The 27,994-nt window shown below is 45.6% G+C and overlaps 1 protein-coding gene across 1 annotated transcript in view; it reads right to left on the minus strand.

Annotated features, from left to right (window-relative positions):
- Positions 1–19,638: 19,638 nt before the first annotated feature.
- The window catches only part of LOC115124624 (Krueppel-like factor 7), a 132,163-nt gene continuing 123,807 nt past the window's right edge, over positions 19,639–27,994 (minus strand). The window contains exon 4 of the mRNA XM_065018993.1: positions 19,639–27,914. Coding sequence (XP_064875065.1) covers positions 27,863–27,914 — 52 coding nt within the window. The 3' untranslated portion in view covers positions 19,639–27,862. The remainder of the gene's footprint in view (positions 27,915–27,994) is intronic.

Genomic DNA, 27,994 nt, shown 5'->3' on the forward strand with positions numbered 1-27,994 from the left:
GTATACTGTAGGTAGGGGTAAAGGATAGATAATAGACAGTAACAGCAGTATACTGTAGGTAGGGGTAAAGTGACTAGACAACAGGATAGATACTAGACAGTAACAGCAGTATACTGTAGGTAGGGGTCATCAAAGTGACTAGACAACAGGATAGATCATCACTAGACAGTAACAGCAGTCATACTGTAGGTGGGGTCATCACCACGTCTGTCAGATACCATGTCTGTGTGACAGTCATCAGCAGTATACTGTAGGTAGGGTAAAGTGACTAGACAACAGGATAGATAGACAGTAGCAGCAGTATACTGTCATAGGGTGTCTATGTGCAGGATAGATACTAGACAGTAACAGCAGTATACTGTAGGTATGGGTAAAGTGACTAGACAACAGGATAGATACCATAGACAGTAACAGCAGTATACTGTAGGTAGGGGTAAAGGATCAGATGTCTAGACAGTAGCAGCAGCATCATCACCATGTATAGGGGCAAAGTCATAGACACCAGTAGATAATAGCAGTCATCAGCAGTATACTGTAGGTAGGGGTAAAGGATCATCACCATGACAGTAGCAGTCATCACCTGTAGGGGTAAAGGTCATCACCATACTAGACAGTATCACCATGTATACTGTATGTAGGGGTAAAGGATAGATAATAGACAGTAGCAGCAGTATACTGTCTGGTGCAGTCATCACCATGACTAGACAACAGGATAGATAATAGACAGTAACAGCAGTATACTGTAGGTAGGGGTCATCAAGTGACTAGACAACAGGATAGATACTAGACAGTAACAGCAGTATACTGTCTGTATGGGTCATCACCAGTGACTAGGCAACAGGATAGATACTAGACAGTAACAGCAGTATACTGTAGGTAGGCAGTCATAAGGATAGATAATCAGTCAGTAACAGCAGTATACTGTAGGTAGGGCAGTCATCAAGGATAGACAACAGGATAGATACACCAGTAGCAGCAGTATCACTGTAGGTAGGGCAGTCAACCAGGATAGATAATAGACAGTAGTCAGCAGTATACTGTCAGGTAGGGGTAAAGTGACTGACAACAGGATCAGATGTCTAGACAGTCATCACCATACTGTCTGTGGGCAGTAAAGTGACTAGACAACAGGATAGATAATAGACAGTAACAGCAGTATCACTGTAGGTAGGGGTCATCACCAGTGAATAGTCATCAGGATAGTCTAGACAGTCATCAGCAGTATACTGTAGGTAGCAGTCAACCATGACTAGACAACAGGATAGATACTAGACAGTCATCACCAGTATACTGTAGGTAGTCATCACCATAGATAATAGACAGTCATCACAGTGTCTGTGGTGCAGTAATCACCATGACTAGACAACAGGATAGATACTAGACAGTCATCACCAGTATACTGTAGGTAGTCATCACCATGTCTGTGTGCAGTCATCAAGGATCAGATAATAGACAGTCATCAGCAGTATACTGTGGTCATCACCATGTCTGTGTGACTAGACATCAGGATGATCTGTGACAGTCATCAGCAGTATACTGTAGGTGCAGTCATCACCATGTCTAATAGACAGTCACAGCAGTATACTGTAGGTAGGGGTAATCACACCATGTCAGGATAGATACTAGACAGTAGCAGCAGTCATCACTGTCTGTAGTGCAGTCATCACCATAGTAATCAGACAGTAACTGTGTGCAGTCATACTGTAGGTAGGGGTCAAAGGATAGATAATAGACAGTAGTCAGCAGTCATCACCATGTAGGGGTAAAGTGACAGTCAGCAGGATAGATAATAGACAGTAACAGCAGTATACTGTGTAGGGTCAAGTGACTAGACAACAGGATAGATAATAGACAGTCACAGCAGTATACTGTGTGCAGTCAAGTCACTAGACAACAGGATAGTCTAGACAGTCATCAGTATACCGTGGTAGGGGTAAAGTGACTAGACAACAGGATAGATAATAGACAGTAACAGCAGTACATCACCACGTCATCACCACGTCATCACCATGTCTGTGAGCAGTCATCACCATGTCTGTCTGCAGTCATCACCATGTCTGTGTGCAGTCATCACCATGTCTGTGTGCAGTCATCACCATGTCTGTGTGCAGTCATCACCATGTCTGTGTGCAGTCATCACTGTGTCAGTCATCATCCCATGTCTGTGTGCAGTCATCACTCTGTCACCACCATCATCACCATGTCTGTGTACAGTCATCACCATGTCTGTGTGCAGTCATCACCATGTCTGTGTGCAGTCATCACCATGTCTGTGTGCAGTCATCCCCACGTCATCACCATGTCTGTGTGCAGTCATCACCATGTCTGTGTGCAGTCATCACCACGTCATCACCATGTCTATGTGCAGTCATCACCACGTCATCACCACGTCATTACCACGTCATCACCATGTCTGTGAGCAGTCATCACCACGTCATCACCATGTATGTGTGCAGTCATTACCATTTCATTGCCACGCCATCACCACGTCATCCCCACGTCATCACCATGTCTGTGAGCAGTCATCACCATGTCTGTCTGCAGTCATCACCATGTCTGTGTGCAGTCATCACCATGTCTGTGTGCAGTCATCACCATGTCTGTGTGTAGTCATCACTGTGTTTGTGTGCAGTCATCACCACGTCTGTGTGCAGTCATCACCATGTCTGTGTGCAGTCATCACCATGTCTGTGTGCAGTCATCACCATGTCTGTGTGCAGTCATCCCCACGTCATCACCATGTCTGTGTGCAGTCATCACAATGTCTGTGTGCAGTCATCACCACGTCATCACCATGTTTGTGTGCAGGCATCACCATGTCTGTGTGCAGTCATCACCATATCATCACCACATCATTACCACATCACCACGTCATCACCACGTCATCACCATGTCTATGTGCAGTCATCACCACGTCATCACCACGTCATCACCATGTCTGTGAGCAGTCATCACCACGTCATCACCACGTCATCACCATGTCTGTGTGCAGTCATCACCATGTCTGTGAGCAGTCATCACCACGTCATCACCATGTCTGTGTGCAGTCATTACCACGTCATCCCCACGTCATCACCACGTCATCACCACGTCATCACCACGTCATCACCATGTCTGTGAGCAGTCATCACCATGTCTGTCTGCAGTCATCACCATGTCTGTGTGCAGTCATCACCGTGTCTGTGTGCAGTCATCACCATGTCTATGTGCAGTCATCACCATGTCTGTGTGCAGTCATCACCATGTCTGTGTGCAGTCATCACCGTGTCTGTGTGCAGTCATCACCGTGTCTGTGTGCAGTCATCACCGTGTCTGTGTGCAGTCATCCCCACGTCATCACCATGTCTATGTGCAGTCATCACCATGTCTATGTGCAGTCATCACCGTGTCTGTGTGCAGTCATCACCATGTCTATGTGCAGTCATCACCATGTCTATGTGCAGTCATCACCATGTCTATGTGCAGTCATCACCGTGTCTGTGTGCAGTCATCACCGTGTCTGTGTGCAGTCATCACCGTGTCTATGTGCAGTCATCACCGTGTCTGTGTGCAGTCATCACCACGTCATCACCACATCACCATGTCTATGTGCAGTCATCACCATGTCTGTGTGCAGTCATCACCGTGTCTATGTGCAGTCATCACCGTGTCTGTGTGCAGTCATCCCCACGTCATCACCATGTCTGTGTGCAGTCATCACCATGTCTGTGTGCAGTCATCACCATGTCTGTGTGCAGTCATCACCATGTCTGTGTGCAGTCATCACCATGTCTGTGTGCAGTCATCACCATGTCTGTGTGCAGTCATCACCATGTCTGTGTGCAGTCATCACCATGTCTGTGTGCAGTCATCACCATGTCTGTGTGCAGTCATCACTATGTCTGTGTGCAGTCATCACCATGTCTGTGTGCAGTCATCACCATGTCTGTGTGCAGTCATCACCATGTCTGTGTGCAGTCATCCCCACGTCATCACCATGTCTGTGTGCAGTCATCACCATGTCTGTGTGCAGTCATCACCATGTCTGTGTGCAGTCATCACCATGTCTGTGTCAGTCATGTGCAGTCATCACCATGTCTATGTGCAGTCATCACCATGTCTGTGTGCAGTCATCACCATGTCATCACCACATCATCACCACGTCATCACCACGTCATCACCACGTCATCACCATGTCTGTGTGCAGTCATCACCATGTCTATGTGCAGTCAGTCATCACCATGTCTGTGTGTCATCAGTCATCACCTGTGTCATGTGTGCAGTCATCACCGTGTTTGTGTGCAGTCATCACCATGTCTATGTGCAGTCATCACCATGTCTGTGTGCAGTCATCACCACGTCATCACCACATCACCATGTCTATGTGCAGTCATCACCATGTCTATGTGCAGTCATCACCGTGTCTGTGTGCAGTCATCACCACGTCATCACCACATCACCATGTCTATGTGCAGTCATCACCATGTCTGTGTGCAGTCATCACCATGTCTGTGTGCAGTCATCACCATGTCTGTGTGCAGTCATCACCATCATCCCCACGTCATCACTGTGTGCAGTGTCTGTGTGCAGTCATCACCATGTCTGTGTGCAGTCATCACCACATCATCACCACGTCATTACCAGTCATCACCACATCATTACCACATGTGTACGTCATCACCACGTCATCACCACGCATCACCACCATGTCTGTCACCAGTCATCACTGTGTTTGTGTGCAGTCATCACCACTGTCAGTCATCACCATGTCTGTGTGCAGTCATCACCATGTCATCACCACGTGCATCTCATCACCATGTCTGTGTGCAGTCATCACCATGTCTGTGTGCAGTCATCACCATGTCTGTGTGCAGTCAGTCATCACCACGTCATCCCCACGTCATCACCATGTCTGTGTGCAGTCATCACCATGTCTGTGTGCAGTCATCCCCACGTCATCACCATGTCTGTGTGCAGTCATCACCATGTCTGTGTGCAGTCATCACCACGTCATCACCATGTCTGTGTGCAGTCATCACCATGTCTGTGTGCAGTCATCACCACGTCATCACCATGTCTGTGTGCAGTCATCACCATGTCTGTCTGCAGTCATCACCATGTCTGTGTGTAGTCATCACTGTGTTTGTGTGCAGTCATCACCACGTCTGTGTGCAGTCATCACTATGTCTGTGTGCAGTCATCACCATGTCTGTGTGCAGTCATCACTATGTCTGTGTGCAGTCATCACCATGTCTGTGTGCAGTCATCCCCACGTCAGTCATCACCATGTCTGTGTGCAGTCATCACCATGTCTGTGTGCAGTCATCACCATGTCTGTGTGCAGTCATCCCCAGTCATCACCATGTCTGTGTGCAGTCATCACCACGTCATCACCATGTTTGTGTGCAGTCATCACCATGTCTGTGTGCAGTCATCACCACATCATCACCACGTCATTACCACATTACCACATCATTACCACATTACCACGTCATCACCACGTCTGTGTGCAGTCATCACCACGTCATCACCACGTCATCACCACGTCATCACCATGTCTGTGAGCAGTCATCACCACGTCATCACCACGTCATCACCATGTCTGTGTGCAGTCATCACCATGTCTGTGAGCAGTCATCACCACGTCATCACCATGTCTGTGTGCAGTCATTACCATTTCATTGCCACGCCATCACCACGTCATCCCCACGTCATCACCACGTCATTACCACATCATCACCACATCATCATGTCATCACCACGTCATCACCACGCCATCACCACGTCATCACCACGTCATCACCACGTCATCACCACGTCATCACCACGCCATCACCACGTCATCACCACGTCATCACCACGTCATCACCATGTCTGTGAGCAGTCATCACCATGTCTGTCTGCATTCATCACCATGTCTGTGTGCAGTCATCACCGTGTCTGTGTGCAGTCATCACCATGTCTATGTGCAGTCATCACCATGTCTATGTGCAGTCATCACCATGTCTATGTGCAGTCATCACCATGTCTATGTGCAGTCATCACCGTGTCTATGTGCAGTCATCACCGTGTCTGTGTGCAGTCATCACAGTGTCTATGTGCAGTCATCACCGTGTCTGTGTGCAGTCATCACCACGTCATCACCACATCACCATGTCTATGTGCAGTCATCACCATGTCTGTGTGCAGTCATCACCGTGTCTATGTGCAGTCATCACCATGTCTGTGTGCAGTCATCACCGTGTCTATGTGCAGTCATCACCGTGTCTGTGTGCAGTCATCCCCACGTCATCACCATGTCTGTGTGCAGTCATCACCATGTCTGTGTGCAGTCATCACCGTGTCTGTGTGCAGTCATCACCATGTCTGTGTGCAGTCATCACCGTGTCTGTGTGCAGTCATCCCCACGTCATGACCATGTCTATGCACAGTCATCACCATGTCTATGTGCAGTCATCACCATGTCTGTGTGCAGTCATCACCGTGTCTATGTGTAGTCATCACCATGTCTATGTGCAGTCATCACCATGTCTATGTGCAGTCATCACCATGTCATCACCACATCATCACCACGTCATCACCACGTCATCACCACGTCATCACCATGTCTGTGTGCAGTCATCACCATGTCTATGTGCAGTCATCACCGTGTCTGTGTGCAGTCATCACCGTGTCTGTGTGCAGTCATCACCGTGTTTGTGTGCAGTCATCACCGTGTCTATGTGCAGTCATCACCGTGTCTGTGTGCAGTCATCACCACGTCATCACCACATCACCGTGTCTATGTGCAGTCATCACCGTGTCTGTGTGCAGTCATCACCACGTCATCACCACATCACCATGTCTATGTGCAGTCATCACCATGTCTATGTGCAGTCATCACCGTGTCTGTGTGCAGTCATCACCACGTCATCACCACATCACCATGTCTATGTGCAGTCATCACCATGTCAGTCATCACCACCGTGTCATGTGCAGTCATCACCATGTCTATGTGCAGTCATCACCGTGTCTGTGTGCAGTCATCACCGTGTCTATGTGTTCCCTCTTATCGGCTCAGGGTCTGATAAGAGAGAGAGGAAAAACCCAGGATGAAAGCCAGACAGCCATAGGGGAGCAAGGTTTTCCTGTTTCCAGCTACTTGGTCTACAAGTTTTATGGAACACAAAGGTATTGTTCTCAGACACTTAAGGAAGATGCATTTGTGATTTTGTGAGGCCATCTTTCCTTGGCTGAAGCGGGGCCCTGGGTAGAGGTAGAGTACCTGAGCAGTTTTATTGGTGTTTTATGTTTTATGATTAGGAGCTTGTGATAGGGAATAGAGGTAGAGAGAGAGCTCTCAGTCTTGTGAAATGATTTGCATGGGACAAGGGGGGCACACACAAGCTCGCTGCATCAAAGGAGTGTGGAACATTTGAAACTTGCCTTTGAGTAAAGTTGATAGACCCAGAACCACTCTGTTTGAATATTTTAGGGACCAATGAAAACAATTGCAATTCAACTTAAAAGTGATGTGGTGCAAAAGACCACAGAATAAAACTCCCTCAAAATAAAAGATGTGTTTAACCTTTTGCTGTAGTGAGCTAAATCAGGGTCACACAGAGTGTTTCTTGGTAGTCGTAAACAAATCTACTTTGAAACACAAGTATACACCTCACACACATGGTTATAGCTATGTAAGAATGCTGTTCACTGAATATAGCTCAGCATTCAACACCATAGTACCCTCCAAGCTCATCATCAAGCTGAAGGCCCTGGGTCTCAACCCTGCCCTGTGCAATTGGGTCCTGGACTTTCTGACGGGCAGCCCCCCAGGTGGTGAAGGTAGGAAACAACATTTCCACTTTGCTGACACTCAACACTGGGGCCCCACAATGGTGCGTTCTCAGCCCCCTCCTGTACTCCCTGTTCACCCACCTCCCTGTTCACCCAACTCAATCATCAAATTTGCAGATGGCACAACATTAGTGGGCTTGATTACCAACAACAACGAGACAGCCTACATGGAGGAGGTGAGGGCACTTGGAGTGTGGTGTCAGGAAAACAACCTCTCACTCAACGTCAACAAAACAAAGGAGATGATCGTGGACTTCAGGAAACAGCAGAGGGAGCATCTCTCTATCCACATAGAAGGGACAGCAGTGGAGAAGGTGGAACGTTTTAAGTTCCTCGGCGTACACATCACAGACAAACTGAAACTTGGCTTGTCACACAAAACCCTGACAAACTTTTATAGGTGCACAATCGAGAGCGTCCTGTCGGACTGTATCATAGCCTGGTACGGCAACTGCACCGCCCTCAACCGCAAGGCTCTCCAGAGGGTAGTGTGGTCTGCACAACGCATCACTGGGGGTAAACTACATGCCCTCCATGACACCTACAGCACCCGATATCACAAGAAGGCCAAAAAGATAATCAAAGACAACAACCACCCGAGCCACTGCCTGTTCACACCGCTATCATCCAGAAGGAGAGGTCAGTACAGGTACAAGCTGGGACCGAGTCACTGAAAACAGCTTCTATCTCAAGGCTATCAGACTGCTAAACAGCCATCTCTAACTCAGAGAGGCTGCTGCCTACATTCAGAGCAAATCTCACCCACCCCTTTAGATTTGTGTGTATTAGGCAGTTGTTGGGAAATTGTTAGATACTTGTTAGATATTACTGCACTGTCAGAACTAGAAGCACAAGCATTTCACTAAACTCGCATTAACATTGCTAACCATGTGACCATTAACATCTGCTAACCATGTGTATGTGACCAATAACATTTGATTTGATTATGGGCTTAAAAAAGAAGACACCTGTACCATGTCAGGTATAGACTTGAAATGTATTACATTATGAGCCCAAATAAATGCTTCACAGAGTTCAAGTAACAGACACATCTCAACATCAACTGTTCAGAGGAGACTGTGTGAATCAGGCATTCATGGTCGAATTGCTGCAAAGAAACCACCACTAAAGGACACCAATAAGAAGAATAGACATGGTTGGGCCAAGAAACACGAGCTATGGACATTAGACAGGTGGAAATTTGTCCTTTGGTCTGGAGTCCAAATTTGAGACTTTTCATTCCAACCGTCGTGTCTTTGTGAGACACAGTGTGGGTGAACGATGATCTCTGCATGTGTATTTCCCACCATAAAGCATGTAGGAGGGGGTGTTATGTTGTGGGGGTGCCTTGCTGGTGACACTGTCTGTGGTTTATTTACACCCTGACTACACCTCTCGCATAGCGTGTGCGAGCGTTGCAAAATAAATGTAGATTTCTATATCTATATTATTCAATTATTGCACCCACACTGCTCGCGTGCATCATCGAGCGCCTGTGTTACCAAGGGCTAAAATAGAAGTCAGTTCTATTTGTGACACAGATCGCGCTGCAAGTCCTGCCTCTCCCATCTCCTCATTGGTTTATAGAAGCAGGTACCCACGTGAAAGACGAACTGTGTTGTCGGTCGTGGTGGTGATACTATGAAAGTTTAGATGCCAATCACCAAATAACTTCAAAGAAGAAAAAGCCTGGAAGGAGGAGAGATGACTAGAAATGATTCGGTTGACCGTTTTATATGTGGATTAATTACCGGAGTAGAGGACCTTGTGCATTTCAGGTAAAATAATAATTCAATGTTTATATCCTAGGACAAATTAGCTAGCAACAGCAAGCTAGCTAAATAGGATCATTTAGCTATCAAGTGCAAGCTAGCTAGCTAAATTTTCATAAATGTTTAATGCTTTTCGACCTGTCCCCAAATGAATGTCAACGGTTCAGAATTTGTTTTGTTATTTTAACCTGCGTCATCCCCGCATTTGTGTGGGGGGACAAAATAAATGTATGCACGATGGCACATGCGCACAACCGGTTTGGCTTCCATGTTAGAATTCAAGGCTTAACTAGCATGGCTACCACAGCATTCTGCAGCAATACGCCATCCCATCTGGGTTGGGCTTAGTGGTATTATCATTTGTTTTTCAACAGGACAGTGACCCAACACACCTCCAGGCTGTGTAAGGGCTATTTGACCAAGAAGGAGAGTGATGGAGTACTGCATCAGATGACCTGGCCTCCACAATCCCCCGACCTCAACCCAATTGAGATGGTTTGGGATGAGTTGGACCTTTTAATGAAGGAAAAGCACCCAACAAGTGTTCAGCATATGTGGGAACTCCTTCAAGACTGTTGGAAAAGTGATTCTACACCTGCATTGCTTGCTGTTTGGGGTTTTAGGCTGGGTTTCTGTACAGCACTTTGATATATCAGCTGATGTAAGAAGAGCTATAGAAATAAATGTGATTTGATTTGATGAAAAGCATTCCAGGTGAAGCTGGTTGAGAGAATGCCAAGAGTGTGCAAGCTGTCATCGAGGCAAGGAGTGGCTATTTGAGGAATCTAAAATCTAAAATATATTTTGATTTGTTCAACACTGTTTTGGTTACTATATAATTCCAAATGTGTTATTTCATCATTTTGATGTCTTCACTAGTATTCTACAATGTAGAAAAAAAAGAAAAAAACCTCTAGAATGAGTAGGTGTTCTAAAACCTCTAGAATGAGTAGGTGTTCTAAAACCTCTAGAATGAGTAGGTGTTCTAAAACCCTTGACCAGTAGTGTAAATAAATTATGAAATTATGAAAAATATGAATAACATTCCACCTATGAGGCCAAATGGGGCGCTTTGTACATCGACAGCAGGAAAGGGCTACATTCAGGTCAAATATGTTTACACAGACACTTTTGATTCTGTATGGAATTGCAGATTAAAAGTAGGTGAAGAGGAAGAGGGCACCTGATGTTATCCAGGAGGAAACACAGGAGGGAAGGATGGAGGGGGAGGACAGAGAGGGGGAGGACAGAGAGGGGGAGGACAGAGAGACGGGGGAGGACAGAGACGGGGGAAGGACAGAGAGAGGGGGAGGACAGAGAGAGGGGGAGGACAGAGACGGGGGAAGGACAGAGAGAGGGGGAGGACAGAGAGAGGGGGAGGACAGAGAGGGGGGGACAGAGACGGGGGAAGGACAGAGAGGGGGGAGGACAGAGAGAGGGGGAGGACAGAGAGGGGGAGGACAGAGAGGGGTGAGGACAGAGAGACGGGGGGGACAGAGACGGGGAAGGACAGAGAGAGGGGGAGGACAGAGAGAGGGGGAGGACAGAGAGGGGGGAGGACAGAGAGGGGGAGGACAGAGAGACGGGGGGAGGACAGAGGGGGGAAGGACAGAGAGAGGGGGGAGGACAGAGAGAGGGGGAGGACAGAGAGGGGGAGGACAGAGAGTGGGGAGGACAGAGAGAGGGTGAGGACAGAGAGGACAGAGAGAGGGGGACAGAGGGGGAGGACAGAGAGAGGGGGAGGACAGAGAGGGGGAGGACAGAGAGGGGGGAGGACAGAGAGGGGGAGGACAGAGAGAGGGTGAGGAGTCTGCTAAATGACTTAAATGTAAATGTAAATGACAGAGAGAGAGGGGGAGGACAGAGAGAGAGGGGGAGGACAGAGAGGGGATGAGGACAGAGAGAGGGGAGGACAGAGAGGGGTGAGGACAGAGAGAGGGGGAGGACAGAGAGAGGGGGGAGGACAGAGAGAGGGGGGAGGACAGAGAGAGGGGGAGGACAGAGAGGGGGAGGACAGAGAGGGGGAGGACAGAGAGAGGGTGAGGACAGAGAGAGAGGGGGAGGACAGAGAGAGGGGGGAGGACAGAGAGGGGATGAGGACAGAGAGAGAGGGGGAGGACAGAGAGAGGGTGAGGACAGAGAGAGGGGGAGGACAGAGAGAGAGGGGGAGGACAGAGAGGGGTGAGGATAGACAGAGAGGGGGTGAGGATAGAGAGGGGGAGGACAGAGAGGGGTGAGGACAGAGAGGGGGAGGACAGAGAGGGGGTGAGGACAGAGAGGGGGAGGACAGAGAGGGGGAGGACAGAGAGAGGGTGAGGACAGAGAGAGAGGGGGAGGACAGAGAGAGGGGGGAGGACAGAGAGGGGGTGAGGACAGAGAGAGAGGGGGAGGACAGAGAGAGAGGGGGGAGGACAGAGAGAGAGGGGGGAGGTCAGAGAGGGGGGTAGGACAGAGGAAGGCTGATTCCGGTAAACAGTGAGTCTGAATTGATGTTCAGTGAGATGGAATAGAAAAGAAACAAGATAAGCCCCTCGGTTCCCTCTCACATCTCTGTATGTTTGCACTGAATTATTGAAGGCCTAAAGTACAGCCAGCTGCCTGATAACAGCAGCCAAAGCACATGAATGTGGACCACAAAGAGAGAACCATATGAGCGCCACTTTTGCCTATTTGAATCTCATTGATAGCGCTATAGTGCTCGTCAGCAATATCCCAAAGTGGTAATATAATAGATTTTGTTGATGTACATGATTAGATTTTAATCCGAAGAAGATGTTGTTTTGGAATGAGTTGCTTGAGGGCTTCTCTGTTTGCTAAGAGGATTGTGATAACAACACGTGTGGGTTGTGAGTAGCTTGTACTGTGTACTGGGAGAGAGAATGGAGAGGGTTGAACTGCCTTTCACCCTGAAGATTCTTTAACTTTCAATATTGATATATTCGCTTCGTGGAGCCTTTGGTCATATCTTATCACTGACTTTTAACAAAATACATTTCCTTATTGTTGTTGTTGATGGGGTATCATTAAACCACAAAAGAGTATGGGCTTGAACATAACCAAGACTAGCCTGACGACTCACATTAAATTGTTCCGCTGCTCTGTCGTTCACAAAATACTTTAATCTGAGACTTCCGTCACTGCAGTCGTCTGTGGCGACGATGGGTGTTGTACAAAACAAAGTCATCAGCAATTGGATCGTCTCTAACCAATCAGAGTATCAAAGCCAATGATCGATGTCATGAAGCTGCTTTACCCACCTGTCCTGGGTCTGGTCCAACCCATCGGTTTCTGGACCAATCAGACAGCCCCTGAATGTGTTTGATTCGGTGAAGGGTCGGGAGGTACTCAGATCCAGAATTATTGCGGAGAAGAAACTAACGTCCGTGGATGTGGCATAGCGTTTGGCCGGAACAAGGATTCTTGCTAACTAGGCAACAACCAAGACAGTGGCATTGACAAAATGTTGCAACCATTCCAGCTAGTGCTCTGTCTTCTACTTTACACTGCAGAGGGCAGGGGCAGAGTGGAGCTATAGTCCATCCCTAGCTTGGTGTGGGAAGCCGGTTCATTCCTTCCAGCCAGTGTCCAGTGATCCTCCACAGCCCACATCCCAAATCCAGGTCATTTCCACTCCAGCAGGGTAGGAAAGGAAAGATTTAGCTCAGCTGGTGTGGTAAAAAGGTTCCTTGAGGGAAAAGGCAGGAAGCATATGTGGGAGAAGGGTGCAGGATGTGTGCATTTCCTAACCTCCTGCCAAATGTATGACCATATTAGAGACACATATTTCCTTCAGATTACACAGACCCACAAAGAATTTGAAAACAAACCCAATTTTGATAAACTCTCATATCTACTGTGTGAAATACCACAGTGTGCCATCACAGCAGCCAGATGTGTGACCTGTTGCCACAAGAAAAGGTCAACCAGTGAAGAACAAACACCATTGTAAATACAACCCATATTTATGTTTATTTATTTTCCCTTTTGTACTTGAACTATTTGCACATAATATGACATTTTAAAAATATTAATTTTTTGGGAACTTTTGTGAGTGTAATGTTTAATGTACATTTTTATTTATTTCACTTTTGTTTATCATCTACTTCACTTGCTTTGGCAATGTTATCATATGTTTCCCATGCCAATAAAGATCAATGTTATCATATGTTTCCCATGCCAATAAAGATCAATGTTATCATATGTTTCCCATGCCGATAAAGATCAATGTTATCATATGTTTCCCATGCCAATAAAGATCAATGTTAACATATGTTTCCCATGCCAATAAAGATCAATGTTATCATATGTTTCCCATGTTATCATATGTTTCCCATGCCAATAAAGATCAATGTTATCATATGTTTCCCATGTTATCATATGTTTCCCATGCCAATAAAGATCAATGTTATCATATGTTTCCCATGTTATCATATGTTTCCCATGCCAATAAAGATCAATGTTATCATATGTTTCCCATGCCAATAAAGATCAATGTTATCATATGTTTCCCATGCCAATAAAGGCCTTGAATTGAATTGAAATGGAAGGCAGGGAGGGAGAGGGAATGAGGGGAGGAGGGTGGGTGGGGTGGGGGTGGGGGTGGGGGGTAGGGAGGGAGGGAGAGAGAGAGAGATATCGTTAGAGAGGGGGAATAGAGAGAACTGAGGTAGAGAGAGTAGAAACACAGATATGGGTAGAGATAGCCAGGCAGAGTGTGCCTGAGTGTGTGTATTTGACCCTTTGACCATTTGAGTACCTGTAGGAGATGAGGTACAGGGAGCACTGTGTCCATCCATGTAGATAACCACTGTGCTGTAATTGCCTCATTTATCTCTTTGTGTTAGATCGGATTTACACAGGGAACTTTTCTCCTATGCTGTCCGGCTTAGCGTGACCTTTCACTGACCCTTGGTCCTCTGGAGTTCTGACCTCTGACCCCTGGTTAAGCAGGCCAGTCTTTAGAGCGAACAGACCTCTATATCCTCCAGAGACAGTGTAATACCCTTTCCACGCTATCTAGCCCCACGATGCCATACCATGTTGTGTATTTCTACACTACTCTTTCCAGCCCTAACTTTACACTACAATGTCCATCATTTCCAGCCCTAACTTTACACTACAATGTCCATTTCCAGCACTAATTTTACACAAACCGTGCTTTATAATATACTGTATATGCTACAGAGCAGTATATAAGCAGAGGAAAGGAATCACAGCCTTACCCGGCGATACAGCCACTGTGGATTGTAAGCATCCCTTTGTAAATAGCTGTGTGTGTGTGTTTTCTTCATTGGGTTTGTGTGTTCAACATTTTGTATGTGTGAATGCTGCATGATTGTACATACGGTATGTGTTTATAGGTTTGCGTGAGCTGTTCTATGCATGTATGAGCGTGTGCCTGTGGTTGTTGTTGTGGATGAAGATGTTGATGAGGATTTTTTATTTTACCTTTATTTTACTAGGCAAGTCAGTTAAGAACAAATTCTTATTTTCAATGACGGCCTAGGAACAGTGGGTTAACTGCCTGTTCAGGGGCAGAACGACAGATTTGTACCTTGTCAGCTTGGGGATTTGAACTTGCAGCCTAGTCCAACGCTCTAACCACTAGGCTACCCTGCCGCCCCGGATGTGGATGAGGATGTGGTTGTGGATGTGGATGAGGATGTGGTTGTGGATGATTTAATACCTCTATTCCATTTAATACCTCTATTCCCTTTACTACCTCTATTCCCTTTAATATCTCTATTCTATTTAATACCTCTATTCCATTTAATACCTCTATTCCATTTAATACCTCTATTCCATTTAATACCTCTATTCCCTTTACTACCTCTATTCCATTTAATACCTCTATTCCATTTAATACCTCTATTCCATTTAATACCTCTATTCCCTTTACTACCTCTATTCCCTTTACTACCTCTATTCCATTTAATACCTCTATTCCCTTTACTACCTCTATTCCATTTAATACCTCTATTCCATTTAATACCTCTATTCCCTTTACTACCTCTATTCCATTTAATACCTCTATTCCATTTAATACCTCTATTCCATTTAATACCTCTATTCCCTTTACTACCTCTATTCCATTTAATATCTCTATTCCATTTAATACCTCTATTCCCTTTACTACCTCTATTCCATTTAATACCTCTATTCCATTTAATACCTCTATTCCCTTTACTACCTCTATTCCATGTAATACCTCTATTCCCTTTACTACCTCTATTCCCTTTACTACCTCTATTCCATTTAATACCTCTATTCCATTTAATACCTCTATTCCATTTACTACCTCTATTCCATTTAATACCTCTATTCCATTTAATACCTCTATTCCATGTAATACCTCTATTCCATTTAATACCTCTATTCCATTTAATACCTCTATTCCATTTAATACCTCTATTCCATTTAATACCTCTATTCCCTTTACTACCTCTATTCCATTTAATACCTCTATTCCATTTAATACCTCTATTCCATGTAATACCTCTATTCCCTTTACTACCTCTATTCCATTTAATACCTCTATTCCATTTAATACCTCTATTCCCTTTACTACCTCTATTCCCTTTACTACCTCTATTCCCTTTACTACCTCTATTCCATTTAATACCTCTATTCCATTTAATACCTCTATTCCCTTTACTACCTCTATTCCATTTAATACCTCTATTCCATTTAATACTTCTATTCCCTTTACTACCTCTATTCCATTTAATACCTCTATTCCATTTAATACCTCTATTCCCTTTACTACCTCTATTCCATGTAATACCTCTATTCCCTTTACTACCTCTATTCCCTTTACTACCTCTATTCCATTTAATACCTCTATTCCATTTAATACCTCTATTCCATTTACTACCTCTATTCCATTTAATACCTCTATTCCATTTAATACCTCTATTCCATTTAATACCTCTATTCCCTTTAATACCTATATTCCATTTAATACCTCTATTCCATTTAATACCTCTATTCCATTTAATACCTCTATTCCATTTAATACCTCTATTCCATTTAATACCTCTATTTCCTTTACTACCTCTATTCCATTTAATACCTCTATTCCCTTTACTACCTCTATTCCCTTTACTACCTCTATTCCCTTTACTACCTCTATTCCCTTTAAATACCTCTATTCCCTTTAATATCTCTATTCAACCATTACTACTACTATTCCCTTTACTACTTCTATTCCCTTTAATACCTCTATTCCCTTTAATATCTCTATTCAACCTTTACTACCTCTATTCCCTTTAATACCTCTATTCCCTTTACTATCTCTATTCTCTTTAATACCTCTATTCCCTTTAATACCTCTATTCCTTTTACTACTTCTATTCCCTTTACTACCTCTATTCCCTTTACCATCTCTATTCCCTCTATTCTGCCTTTACTACCTCTATTCCCCCTTTACTACCTCTATTCCCCCTTTACCTTCTTTATTCCCTTTACCACCTCTATTCCCCCTTTCCCAGAGATGAGATGGAATTTGTGCAGACCTCATATATTCTGTGGTATCTCATGGGGAATTCTCAGACTCCCAGCTTCCCTGTTTTTTCTTTTATTTCCATGATTTTGTGAATGTAGTCCTGTGGGAGGAGGGCCTGGAAATGTTAACACCTCCAGCAGCTGATGCAGATAACTCTGGAAGCTGTACACACACACACACACACACACACACACACACACACACACACACACACACACACACACACACACACACACACACACACACACACACACACACACACACACACACACACACACACACACACACACACACACACACACACCAAGTCAGTGTAAGAAAGGCCTGAGAGTTATGAATGATCTCCTTCTACCATCTTGCTTAATTAAATGACCTGCTTTTTTAATCAGCCATTCGCTGCAGGGTTTAGGCATATTAAAACAATAACCGCATCTGTGTTGTAATGTCACTTTAATCAGCAATTCGCTGCAGGGTTTAGGCATATTAAAACAATAACCGCATCTGTGTTGTAATTTCACTTTAATCAGCCATTCGCTGCAGGGTTTAGGCATATTAAAACAATAACCGCATCTGTGTTGTAATTTCACTTTAATCAGCCTTTCGCTGCAGGGTTTAGGCATATTAAAACAATAACCGCATCTGTGTTGTAATTTCACTTTAATCAGCCATTCGCTGCAGGGTTTAGGCATATTAAAACAATAACCGCATCTGTGTTGTAATTTCACTTTAATCAGTCATTCGCTGCAGGGTTTAGGCATATTAAAACAATAACCGCATCTGTGTTGTAATTTCACTTTAATCAACCATTCGCTGCAGGGTTTAGGCATATTAAAACAATAACCGCATCTGTGTTGTAATTTCACTTTAATCAGCCATTCGCTGCAGGGTTTAGGCATATTAAAACAATAACCGCATCTGTGTTGTAATTTCACTTTAATCAGCCATTCGCTGCAGGGTTTAGGCATATTAAAACAATAACCGCATCTGTGTTGTAATTTCACTTTGTATTAATTGTTGTGCTGTAAAAAAGTGCACGGCAAACACATTTAGCAGTGGTCCTCATCCTACTGCCAACCAGTCTATTGTTGTGTACAATAGAGCCAGACAGGCCAGTTTACAGGCCTGCCTAGTGGACACTACAGGCCTGTAACTGGACAAGGAGGTATTGTGGGTCAGGGGTTACGGGAGAGAGTAGCTGGCATGGATCTCCAGAGGGATATCTGGGACTCTCCAGGCAGTTACTTCATCACATTTATGTTTATTCCTGGTGGGAGAGATGATGAGTCAGTAGCTATGTGGTTTCAGTATTACAGTCACAACACAGCAGCTGTGTTTAGCAGCGCTAAATAAGATTAGGTCCTGCTTATTCCCTTCGCTTTTCTCTCCCTGGAGCTAGACAAGCTTGGATTAGTGTGCTTGGAAATGTCACACCCGATAAGTGTTAACAATTCATTGTTTTGGTTTAGACTAAGCACCATGCCAAGCAGCTCTAGCTCTCCTAAATGTAGATTTAAAGTTCAATATTTGCAGGATGTCTTCATATGCTGATATTTCCCCTCCATATGCGAAGGGAAGATGCATCGGAAAATGATATATTTTTAATGACTGGCTGTAAAATAATGTCAAGTAGGCCGTAAGCACAAGCATCATCCGACAGACCATGTGGTCACGGCACTAAACAGGAAGACGGCGACATAGCTAGAATGTGGGAGATGTGAAGAGGGTGCGACCCAAATGGCCCCTTATTCCCTATATAGTGCACTACTTTTTACTAGGGCCCATAGACTCATTTGGGATGCAAGAGCTACTGTTGAAACCGCTGGCTTGATGACAGTATCCATTTCAATCAGGGACATTAGCAATGACTTAGAAACCTGACAGCAAAATCTCCTCTCTCACCAAAGGACATTTATAGAATGTGTACACTGCATAAGGTCCCTTTTCTTCTACATAATTGATCCCTAATTAGCCATTAGTTATTCCATTACCCCTTTTAATCTGTAAATCATGAGCGCGGGATGGGCTGGCTCTGTAAATGGCGGCTCAGGCTCAGTCATTGACGAGTTAGTAACTGCCCTAATTAAGGAATATGCTACTCGCACACTGAACCCCTGAGACTCTTCACATGGTGGTGGGACATAGATATTCCTGAGAATCTCTCACTCGTAATAGTAAACCCTGGGATTCCCACAAAGTGGGGGAAATGGTACAGTTCAATGGTTATGGCGTTCGCCTCGTTGCGCCTGCGCACGGTCGCTCCCTCTAACCGCTGGGCCTTATTTCTCAGTCCGCAATTATACCAGTCAGAATAATGGAATTGGTTTGAGCGCCGGTGCAAGGACTCATTGTTAGGCTGTGTTACTCACAGAGTCAGAGGGCTTTATAATGAGACTCCTCTCTCAGAGAACAGCTTCGACAAAGGTTAGGCGTTATACCGTATGGAAAGGAGCAGCGAGGTGTTTCTACACTACAGTATGTGTCTTGTCGATTGTTCATTGCTGTCGGTTGTAAGCGGCTGCAGCAGAAACACAAGACGCCAGACAGAGACAGATTCTACCATTTATTACACATAGGACATTCTTAAATAAAAATGCTCCACTGAACAGCTCTTGCATAGATATCTTACAATACCAATTTAAAAAAGAATTATGAAACAGACCAGTAACAAAAATAAATTTTTCTTCTTCCTTAATAAAGAACATTACCATACTAACATCATATAATACAAATAATAATATTTAAAACACTTTGTACAGAAAAAAATGTAAACCAGGAAATAAAGAACCCAAGAGAAAACCAAAAGTAATTGACCATGACAGGAGCAAGCGGAAAGAAAGTGGAGGGGGGAGGAGGGAATGAGGGAGGGGTGGTGGGAGAGGTGGAGGAATGGAGGGAGAGACAGAGAGAAAGAAGGAGGTGTAAGGAGGGAGAGAGGGAGGGGTGAGGAGTGGAGGCTGATGAGTCTGGAAGAAAGGAGAGGTGATGGTGTTGTTGGCATTATGGAGGGAGGGAGTCTGGTAGGAAGGAGAGGTGATGGTGTTGTTGGCATTATGGAGGGAGGGAGTCTGGTAGGAAGGAGAGGTGATGGTGTTGTTGGCATTATGGAGGGAGGGATGAGCCTGGTAGGAAGGAGAGGTGATGGTGTTGTTGGCATTATGGAGGGATGGAGAGGAGCCTGGTAGGAAAGGGAGATGATGGTGTTGTTGGCATTATGGAGGGATGGAGGGAGTGGTGGAGGAGTCTGGTAGGAAGGAGAGGTGATGGTGTTGTTGGCATTATGGAGGGATGGAGGAGGGATGGATGCAGAGCAGAGGTGGAGGAGTCTGGTAGGAAGGAGAGGTGATGGTGTTGTTGGCGTTATGGAGTGAGGGAGAGAGGGAGGGATGGATGCAGAGCAGAGGTGGAGGAGTCTGGTAGGAAGGAGAGGTGATGGTGTTGTTGGCGTTATGGAGTGAGGGAGAGAGGGAGGGATGGATGCAGAGCAGAGGTGGAGGAGTCTGGTAGGAAGGAGAGGTGATGGTGTTGTTGGCGTTATGGAGTGAGGGAGAGAGGGAGGGATGGATGCAGAGCAGAGGTGGAGGAGTCTGGTAGGAAGGAGAGGTGATGGTGTTGTTGGCGTTATGGAGTGAGGGAGAGAGGGAGGGATGGATGCAGAGCAGAGGTGGAGGAGTCTGGTAGGAAGGAGAGGTGATGGTGTTGTTGGCGTTATGGAGTGAGGGAGGGAGGGAGGGATGGATGGATGCAGAGCAGAGGTGGAGGAGTCTGGTAGGAAGGAGAGGTGATGGTGTTGTTGGCGTTATGGAGTGAGGGAGAGGAGCCTGGTAGGAAGGAGAGGTGATGGTGTTGTTGGTATTATGAAGGGAGGGAGGAGTCTGGTAGGAAGGAGAGGTGATGGTGTTGTTGGTATTATGAAGGGAGGGAGGAGTCTGGTAGGAAGGAGAGGTTATGGTGTTGTTGGCATTATAGAGGGAGGGAAGAGTCTGGTAGGAAGGAGAGGTGATGGTGTTGTTGGAATTATGGAGGGAGGAGTCTGGAAGGAAGGTGAGGTGATGGTGTTGTTGGCATTATGGAGGGATGGAGGAGGGATGGAGGGAGTGGTGGAGGAGTCTGGTAGGAAGGAGAGGTGATGGTGTTGTTGGGGTTATGTAGGGATGGAGGAGGGATGGAGGGAGTGGTGGAGGAGTCTGGTAGAAAGGAGAGGTGATGGTGTTGTTGGGGTTATGTAGGGAGGGATGGATGCAGAGGTGGAGGAGTCTGGTAGGAAGGAGATGTGATGGTGTTGCTGAGGTTATGGAGTGAGGGAGGGATGGAGGGATGGATGCAGAGCAGAGGTGGAGGAGTCTGGTAGGAAGTAGAGGTGATGGTGTTGTTGGCATTATGGAGGGATGGAGGAGGGATGGAGGGAGTGGTGGAGGAGTCTGGTAGAAAGGAGAGGTGATGGTGTTGTTGGGGTTATGTAGGGAGGGATGGATGCAGAGGTGGAGGAGTCTGGTATGAAGGAGATGTGATGGTGTTGCTGAGGTTATGGAGTGAGGGAGGGATGGAGGGATGGATGCAGAGCAGAGGTGGAGGAGTCTGGTAGGAAGTAGAGGTGATGGTGTTGTTGGCATTATGGAGTGAGGGAGGGATGGATGGAGAAGTGGAGAAGTCTGGTAGGAAGGAGAGGTGATGGTGTTGTTGGCATTATGGAGGGATGGAGGAGGGATGGAGGGAGTGGTGGAGGAGTCTGGTAGGAAGGAGAGGTGATGGTGTTGTTGGCATTATGGAGGGAGGGAGGGATGGATGCAGAGCAGAGGTGGAGGAGTCTGGTAGGAAGGAGATGTGATGGTGTTGCTGAGGTTATGGAGTGAGGGAGGGATGGAGGGATGGATGCAGAGCAGAGGTGGAGGAGTCTGGTAGGAAGTAGAGGTGATGGTGTTGTTGGCATTATGGAGTGAGGGAGGGATGGATGGAGAAGTGGAGAAGTCTGGTAGGAAGGAGAAGTGATTGTGTTGTTGGCATTATGGGGCCCCTGCAGAAGGAATGAATGACAGAGAGGTGACAATAGGAAAGGTGTTCCACTGTCAGACTGACCAGGTGTAGAGGCTGGACTGGGACTAGACTACCACGTGGAGGCTCAGATGTACTGTTGACGGTCTGAGAAAAGCCTTGGGGTTTATCTCTGCTCTCAGACTGAGGTGTGTTGTTGGCTGGGTGGGTGGTCCCATAGAAATAGAATGACTTGACTTGAATAGAGATGTCCGTTCTACTAATTGTATTTCTATTGCTGGCCCTTTGACTGAGTTGGACATCCTGGTGCTGTCTCTCTAACCACGACTCTCCACTTGACAGAGGGTGAAGAGAACTCTAGATTCTAGAATTGGGAATACAATAGAACTCTAGAGTACTCTGCACTAGATACTAGCAAGTCTGAGGGGACAAAACATCTCAGGGGGACTAAGTCCCACAGGGTCTATTCCTCTATCTATGTACTGTTCAGAGTATGATGCCTGGGCCCCAGAGTTGGATGGAGTAGGATTGGGGTTGAAGGGAAAGTGGGGATGAGGTGGAGGGATACAGAAAGACACAGGGGGTGGGATATTTGTCAATCCCTTATATACTGCCACATTAAATATGGACAAACACAGCAGATACAGACTCACTCCCTGATGCAGGTGCACCCACAAGAACCATGAGTTCAGGAAGACATTAGTCACCTGTTGAAAGTAGGACGTCTCCTTCCTTTAAAAAGTAGACAGTAATGAACATGCCCAGTTGATATTGCCCAGTTGATGACAGTGGAGGGTCCATAGTATAGTAGTTACCCATCAGTTTGATTGGCTAATATCTAAAAAGAAACCATCTAATTGGTCTCCTCCCAATTGGTTCTTGTGGTTAAGTGTATCAGGAAGTGTCACAATATGTTAAGTGGATATTTGACATTTGAGTGTTCCAACAGACTAAACTAGCAGTAAGTAAATAGGTACACTATGGAGTGTGCACAGTAAGTCAATGTAGTGAAATGGTTGGGAATCTAGAAGAACAGGAACATTAAAAGATTGTGTGAGATGTATGTATGTGTTTAAATGCTGAAGCACTGTTGCCTAGTAGTGAACAAAACCCCTTTAAGTTTGTTGTTACCCTTTGTGAAGCCACTGAGTGGGAGAACTATTACTAGATGTATCTACAAAGCTGCCAGAAGCCTCACCAAAGCGACCACCTTACCTCATGGGGACCGAACGTGTGAGGCTTCATGTTTGGAGAACGCTGAAGGTAGGTAGGTGTATGACACCATCGTTCTCGGGATGGTTTTCCAAACGCTTAACCCAACGTAGACTTGGTGTTCCACCTCAGACGTGACCGTTTGAAGTATTACACTCCACTGTACTAAGCTATGGGAAACTAAGTCTACATTAGAATTGGTAGGGTGCTAGTTAAGTCGCCCTTGAATTGGGCACCCTAAAGAGACTACACAACCATGTTTTACAACCACGAACGGACAATGAGTTCAGCCACACTGAACATCAAACAAGATTGCAATGCAGGAAGAAGTTGGGTCAGGGTTGGGTCAGGGTTGGGGAGGGGGTTGGGTCAGGGTTGGGTCAGGGTTGGGGAGGGGTTGGGGAGGGGTTGGGGAGGGGGACAATAATGGTGGAATTGTAGTGGACAGTAAAACAATTTAATTCTCTCTCTCTCTCTCTCTATTTTTATTCACAGCAATTTACTAAAATCTTTGGGTGGAAGCGTATAGGTGTGTATCCAGCGTTCCTGCAGTTGATTGTGCATGGATCACTACTGTGGGGTTGTAGAGAGAGAGAGAGAGGGAGGGAGGGAGAGAGAGAGGGAGAGAGGGAGAGAGAGAGAGATTCATCAAAATCTCATTTCAAATCGCTAATCCATGAGATAAAAAGCAGGGCTAATTTCATTATCATTTGGTTAAACTCGGGGGTAAACAATTTTTGTCTTTGTCAAAAAAAATCTCTTCAACTTCAATAACTTTCTGGCTTTACGATAAGCTGCTACTAATGTACTCGTGTTTTCTCTGTGGCAGATTGCCCACTGGGTTCGTAACGTACTGAGGACCGTTGAAATGAAACCATTTTGGCTCGTGGTCCCTTATGTTTTTTCCCCCTAGACCTCTGTTTCCCTGTGACCAAATGCCTTTCTCATTAGTGGAGTGCGACTGGAGAGACTAGAGGAGCCTCCACAGAGCAGCCTGCAGCGCTAATGCTAATCAGAGCTGTGGGATACTAGCGCCCAGGAAACTACATAGGAGCATCTCCATGGCAGCAAGCAGTGTTTTAACAGGCGAGGGAAAGGGGAAGAGGGCTAGCTAGCTACTTCTGGTGGGAATGCCACAGGACAGAAATAGAATAGGACTTTTCATTTGAAGTGGGGTTTGAGATCTGTCAGTGTGTACGCAAGGGGACTAAAGTTGGGCTAATTTGGATATATTTAAACTGTGTGCTGCTATCTTTTTAGCATGTAGGCCTGTTACGGGCTAAATGACCATGTCTGCTGTATCCATTTCCTGTTTACTGTATCCAGGCGTTTCTGCAGCGGGAGCTGTAGAAAAGTCTCCAACCAGAAGTGAACATCTGATAGAACATAAGAGTGTTTTAAGAGTTTTCATTTGCTGAACCTATTGGAGGGGCCATTGAAGTGCATGACGTATGGTTTGAGTTTTAATAGTTGTTTTTATCCATTGTTCTGCTCTGTGATCCCAAATGAACGTGATTTGAGTGGTTTGAAGAGAAAATAAAACGTCAGAAACAAAACAAAAGCAATATTGTCAGCCATTGCTAGATAGATCGAAAGCTCTGTTAAAGTGAATGGATCAACCAACACACAGTACAATCCCAGTCTCCCACACTGTTAGTTAGGCCACCAGTCTACTGGTAGTATTTTTTTCTCACAACGCAAATTAAATTCACAATGTTTCCAACGGATGTGCCGTGCTATAGTTTGCATTGGGACACACTCAGACACACTCAGACATACTCAGACATACTCAGACACACTCAGACACACTCAGACACACTCAGACACACTCAGACATACTCAGACACACTCAGACACACTCAGACACACTCAGACACACTCAGACACATTCAGACACACTCAGACACACTCAGACATACCATCGCCTATCCTGCACAAAGCGCCACAAACAAACCCTACATGATTGTACATAGAAGGGGGGGGGGGTTGTTCAAAACCCGCACCCCTGCATTTCTTACATTTTGGCATGACCTTGCATCATCCACCATGGCAACAAAAATAATAATTGTAGCGTTAAAACCACAACAAAACAACAAGGAAGAAGTTCCAACTAAAAAGTGGAATCAAAACACAAAGATCATCTCAATCTCTTGTTTTACATCGTCTTGTTGTCGAGAGACTTGTCTTGTTTTACATCGTCTTGTTGTCGAGAGACTTGTCTTGTTTTGTGTTTGTATAGAAAGCTGCCGCGGTGGTGCTAAGAGGCCTAGTATGGAGACGGTCGGCTTCCCAGATGCCGCTGTGTTCTATGCCAGACCCTGCCCGTGGCTCGAGGGCAGTTCCGCGCTGGAGGTTTTTGGTATCGATTGTTCTGAGCTCCACCGGCCCCATGAGGGCAGTTCTGGGACCGTCTAGGAGAGTCTGGCAAGGCTGAAACATACACATTACTATAGAGACAGTAATGGCATCTATTCTGATACAGCAGCCATTACAACTGATGTGAGGAGGCCAGGGTTTATGTGAGGGGGGAAGTTTGTGGGTACAGTAATAGTGACAGTGGTATTGGTATTAATGCCCTGATTGCAAGGCTATGTAAGACTTCATAGACCTGGGGCAGAGGAATCTGGTCCCATGCTGTTGAAGCTGATTGTTAACATACAGAGACTGAGATTGTTTGAACATGAGAATGAGCTCGTTTTCTCACTTCAAAGCCGTTACCTCCAGCGGAATCAGATCTTCATCTACAAAACAACAATTGCTAAAAATCCTACTGTGAAAAATTTGGAGCAGAACAAATGATTCCGGGAAGCGATCCGAGTGTGAGAAGCTGCCATGCAGTGTTTTGCTTTCCAAGTCTGTTCATTAACTCAATCATATATTTTCCTTATCTCAAAGTGGAGCCATGAGCAAACTGTTCTGTGTGTTGGTGTGTCTACGTGCCTGTACGGTGTGAGAGAGACGGAATCGGGTTTTTTGTGTAGTATTTTTTTGAGTGTTTTTTATTTTGTATTATTTTTCAGTTTTTTTTGTTGTACTGTATGAAAAAAAGCACAGATAACATTGAAAAAGTCAGTGTGGACAATGGATACGAAACAGGCAAGTCCCTCTGGGATGATGAGGCCATGTTGTCCTTTCTAATACCCAGATTCATGTCCAGTAGCCTATCAGGTCCCTAGTCTCCCAAACAGGGGATGTGGTCACAGCAGACCAGCCTCCCAGGCCCCTCCATACTGGAGGAGATAGGGGTTTCCTATGGGAGATGGTGGAGTTCCACAATCCACACAAACAAAGCAAACATTTTCCAGTTTTCTGTTCTGTTCTGGTCCTGGCTTGGTGATGAAGCCTCGAAGGTCACGCCAAGGTTTGTTTTCAGCTGGATCGCATCGGAGAAAAACACAGAGTGGAAAACAGACGGCCTTTCCTTTAATATCAGGCCAACAATACAAATCCTTTTTCTTTCAGCGTTCATGTGATTTCTTTTTTGTTTTTCCATCTTCTTAGCTATCAGTGCTAGATAGCGGCTACTGAGTTTAGCCTGTGCATACGGGTCGGGGTAGGTTTATTCGTTGTTCCTCCCTTGAATGAGCACATTGTTCTTCGTTTGTACATAAACGGTTTTAGTTTTTTTCCTTCAGTGAATTTTTAAGACATTTCAGAGAAAACAGACCTTTATTCTTAATAATAATAATTCATTGTCTTTAAAAAACAAAGGCAAGAAAGTGTCGCTGCGCATCTGTTAGATGTTGCCTGTGAGGTGGCAGGAGTGAAGGTGAGAGAGAAGAGCAGAGCGCCTCCTACAGGAGAGCCTGAGAAGTCCGCATCAGGGTCACAGAGCTCACTCTCTGAAGTGTCAGACCCTCCTCCCACAGACAGGGGGCGACACTGACGGATTGGCCACTAGTTCCATTGGTCTCTCTCTTCTCGCTATTCTGGCATTGTTGTTATTTCACACGGCTTGGTGAGGGTAGAGACACCCCGAAAACATTGTGATAGGATTGGGAAACAGCACACCAGAATAAAACGGGCAATAGTTGCTGTTGGTTTGGGATGCCCATCGTTGCTTCTGCAAGTCACTGACGATTGGCGTGTCAAAGTTTATCAGTTTATTCTGGGTGAACCATCTCCTTTCCCAAGTCGCTCTATAGTTTAAATGTAAATAAACAGTAGAGTGTAAATGGGTCGTAACTGGATCAGCGTATTGGTTTGGCAGTGTCTGAGTTACCAGACTTGGATCAGACCAAGGCATGGCTAATCAGAGGATGCAATAAAAGAGAGATGTGTGAATCACAAAGTGTGAATTAAAAAACAACAACAAGCTCCTCCTCCTCCTTCTCTTTCCCTCCATCACTCCATCTGTCCTCGCTGACCATGGGTCCATCCTGGGTCGTGGCTTACATCCGTCCAGCGTGTCATCCCCCATGCTATGCTTCTGGTGTCAGGTCTCAGGTGGCAGGGGCAGCCTCGGGATGGTGAGAGCTGGAGCTGGTGTGTGGTTCCCTCCTGCCTACTTCATCTTCTCTCCTATCTCCCTTCTCTCGCTCTTCTTCCCCGCTCTCCTCCTCCCTCTCTCTTAGATGTGCCTCTTCATGTGCAGCGCCAAGTGATCGGACCTGGAGAAACACCTGGAGAGAAGTGAAAGAAAGACAGGTTTGTCAAAGTCAAACTCTATGTTCCTCAATAACAGTAGGTAAACATGGTTACG

This window comes from Oncorhynchus nerka, linkage group LG1, assembly GCF_034236695.1.
Source record: "Oncorhynchus nerka isolate Pitt River linkage group LG1, Oner_Uvic_2.0, whole genome shotgun sequence".
NCBI lineage: Eukaryota > Metazoa > Chordata > Actinopteri > Salmoniformes > Salmonidae > Oncorhynchus > Oncorhynchus nerka.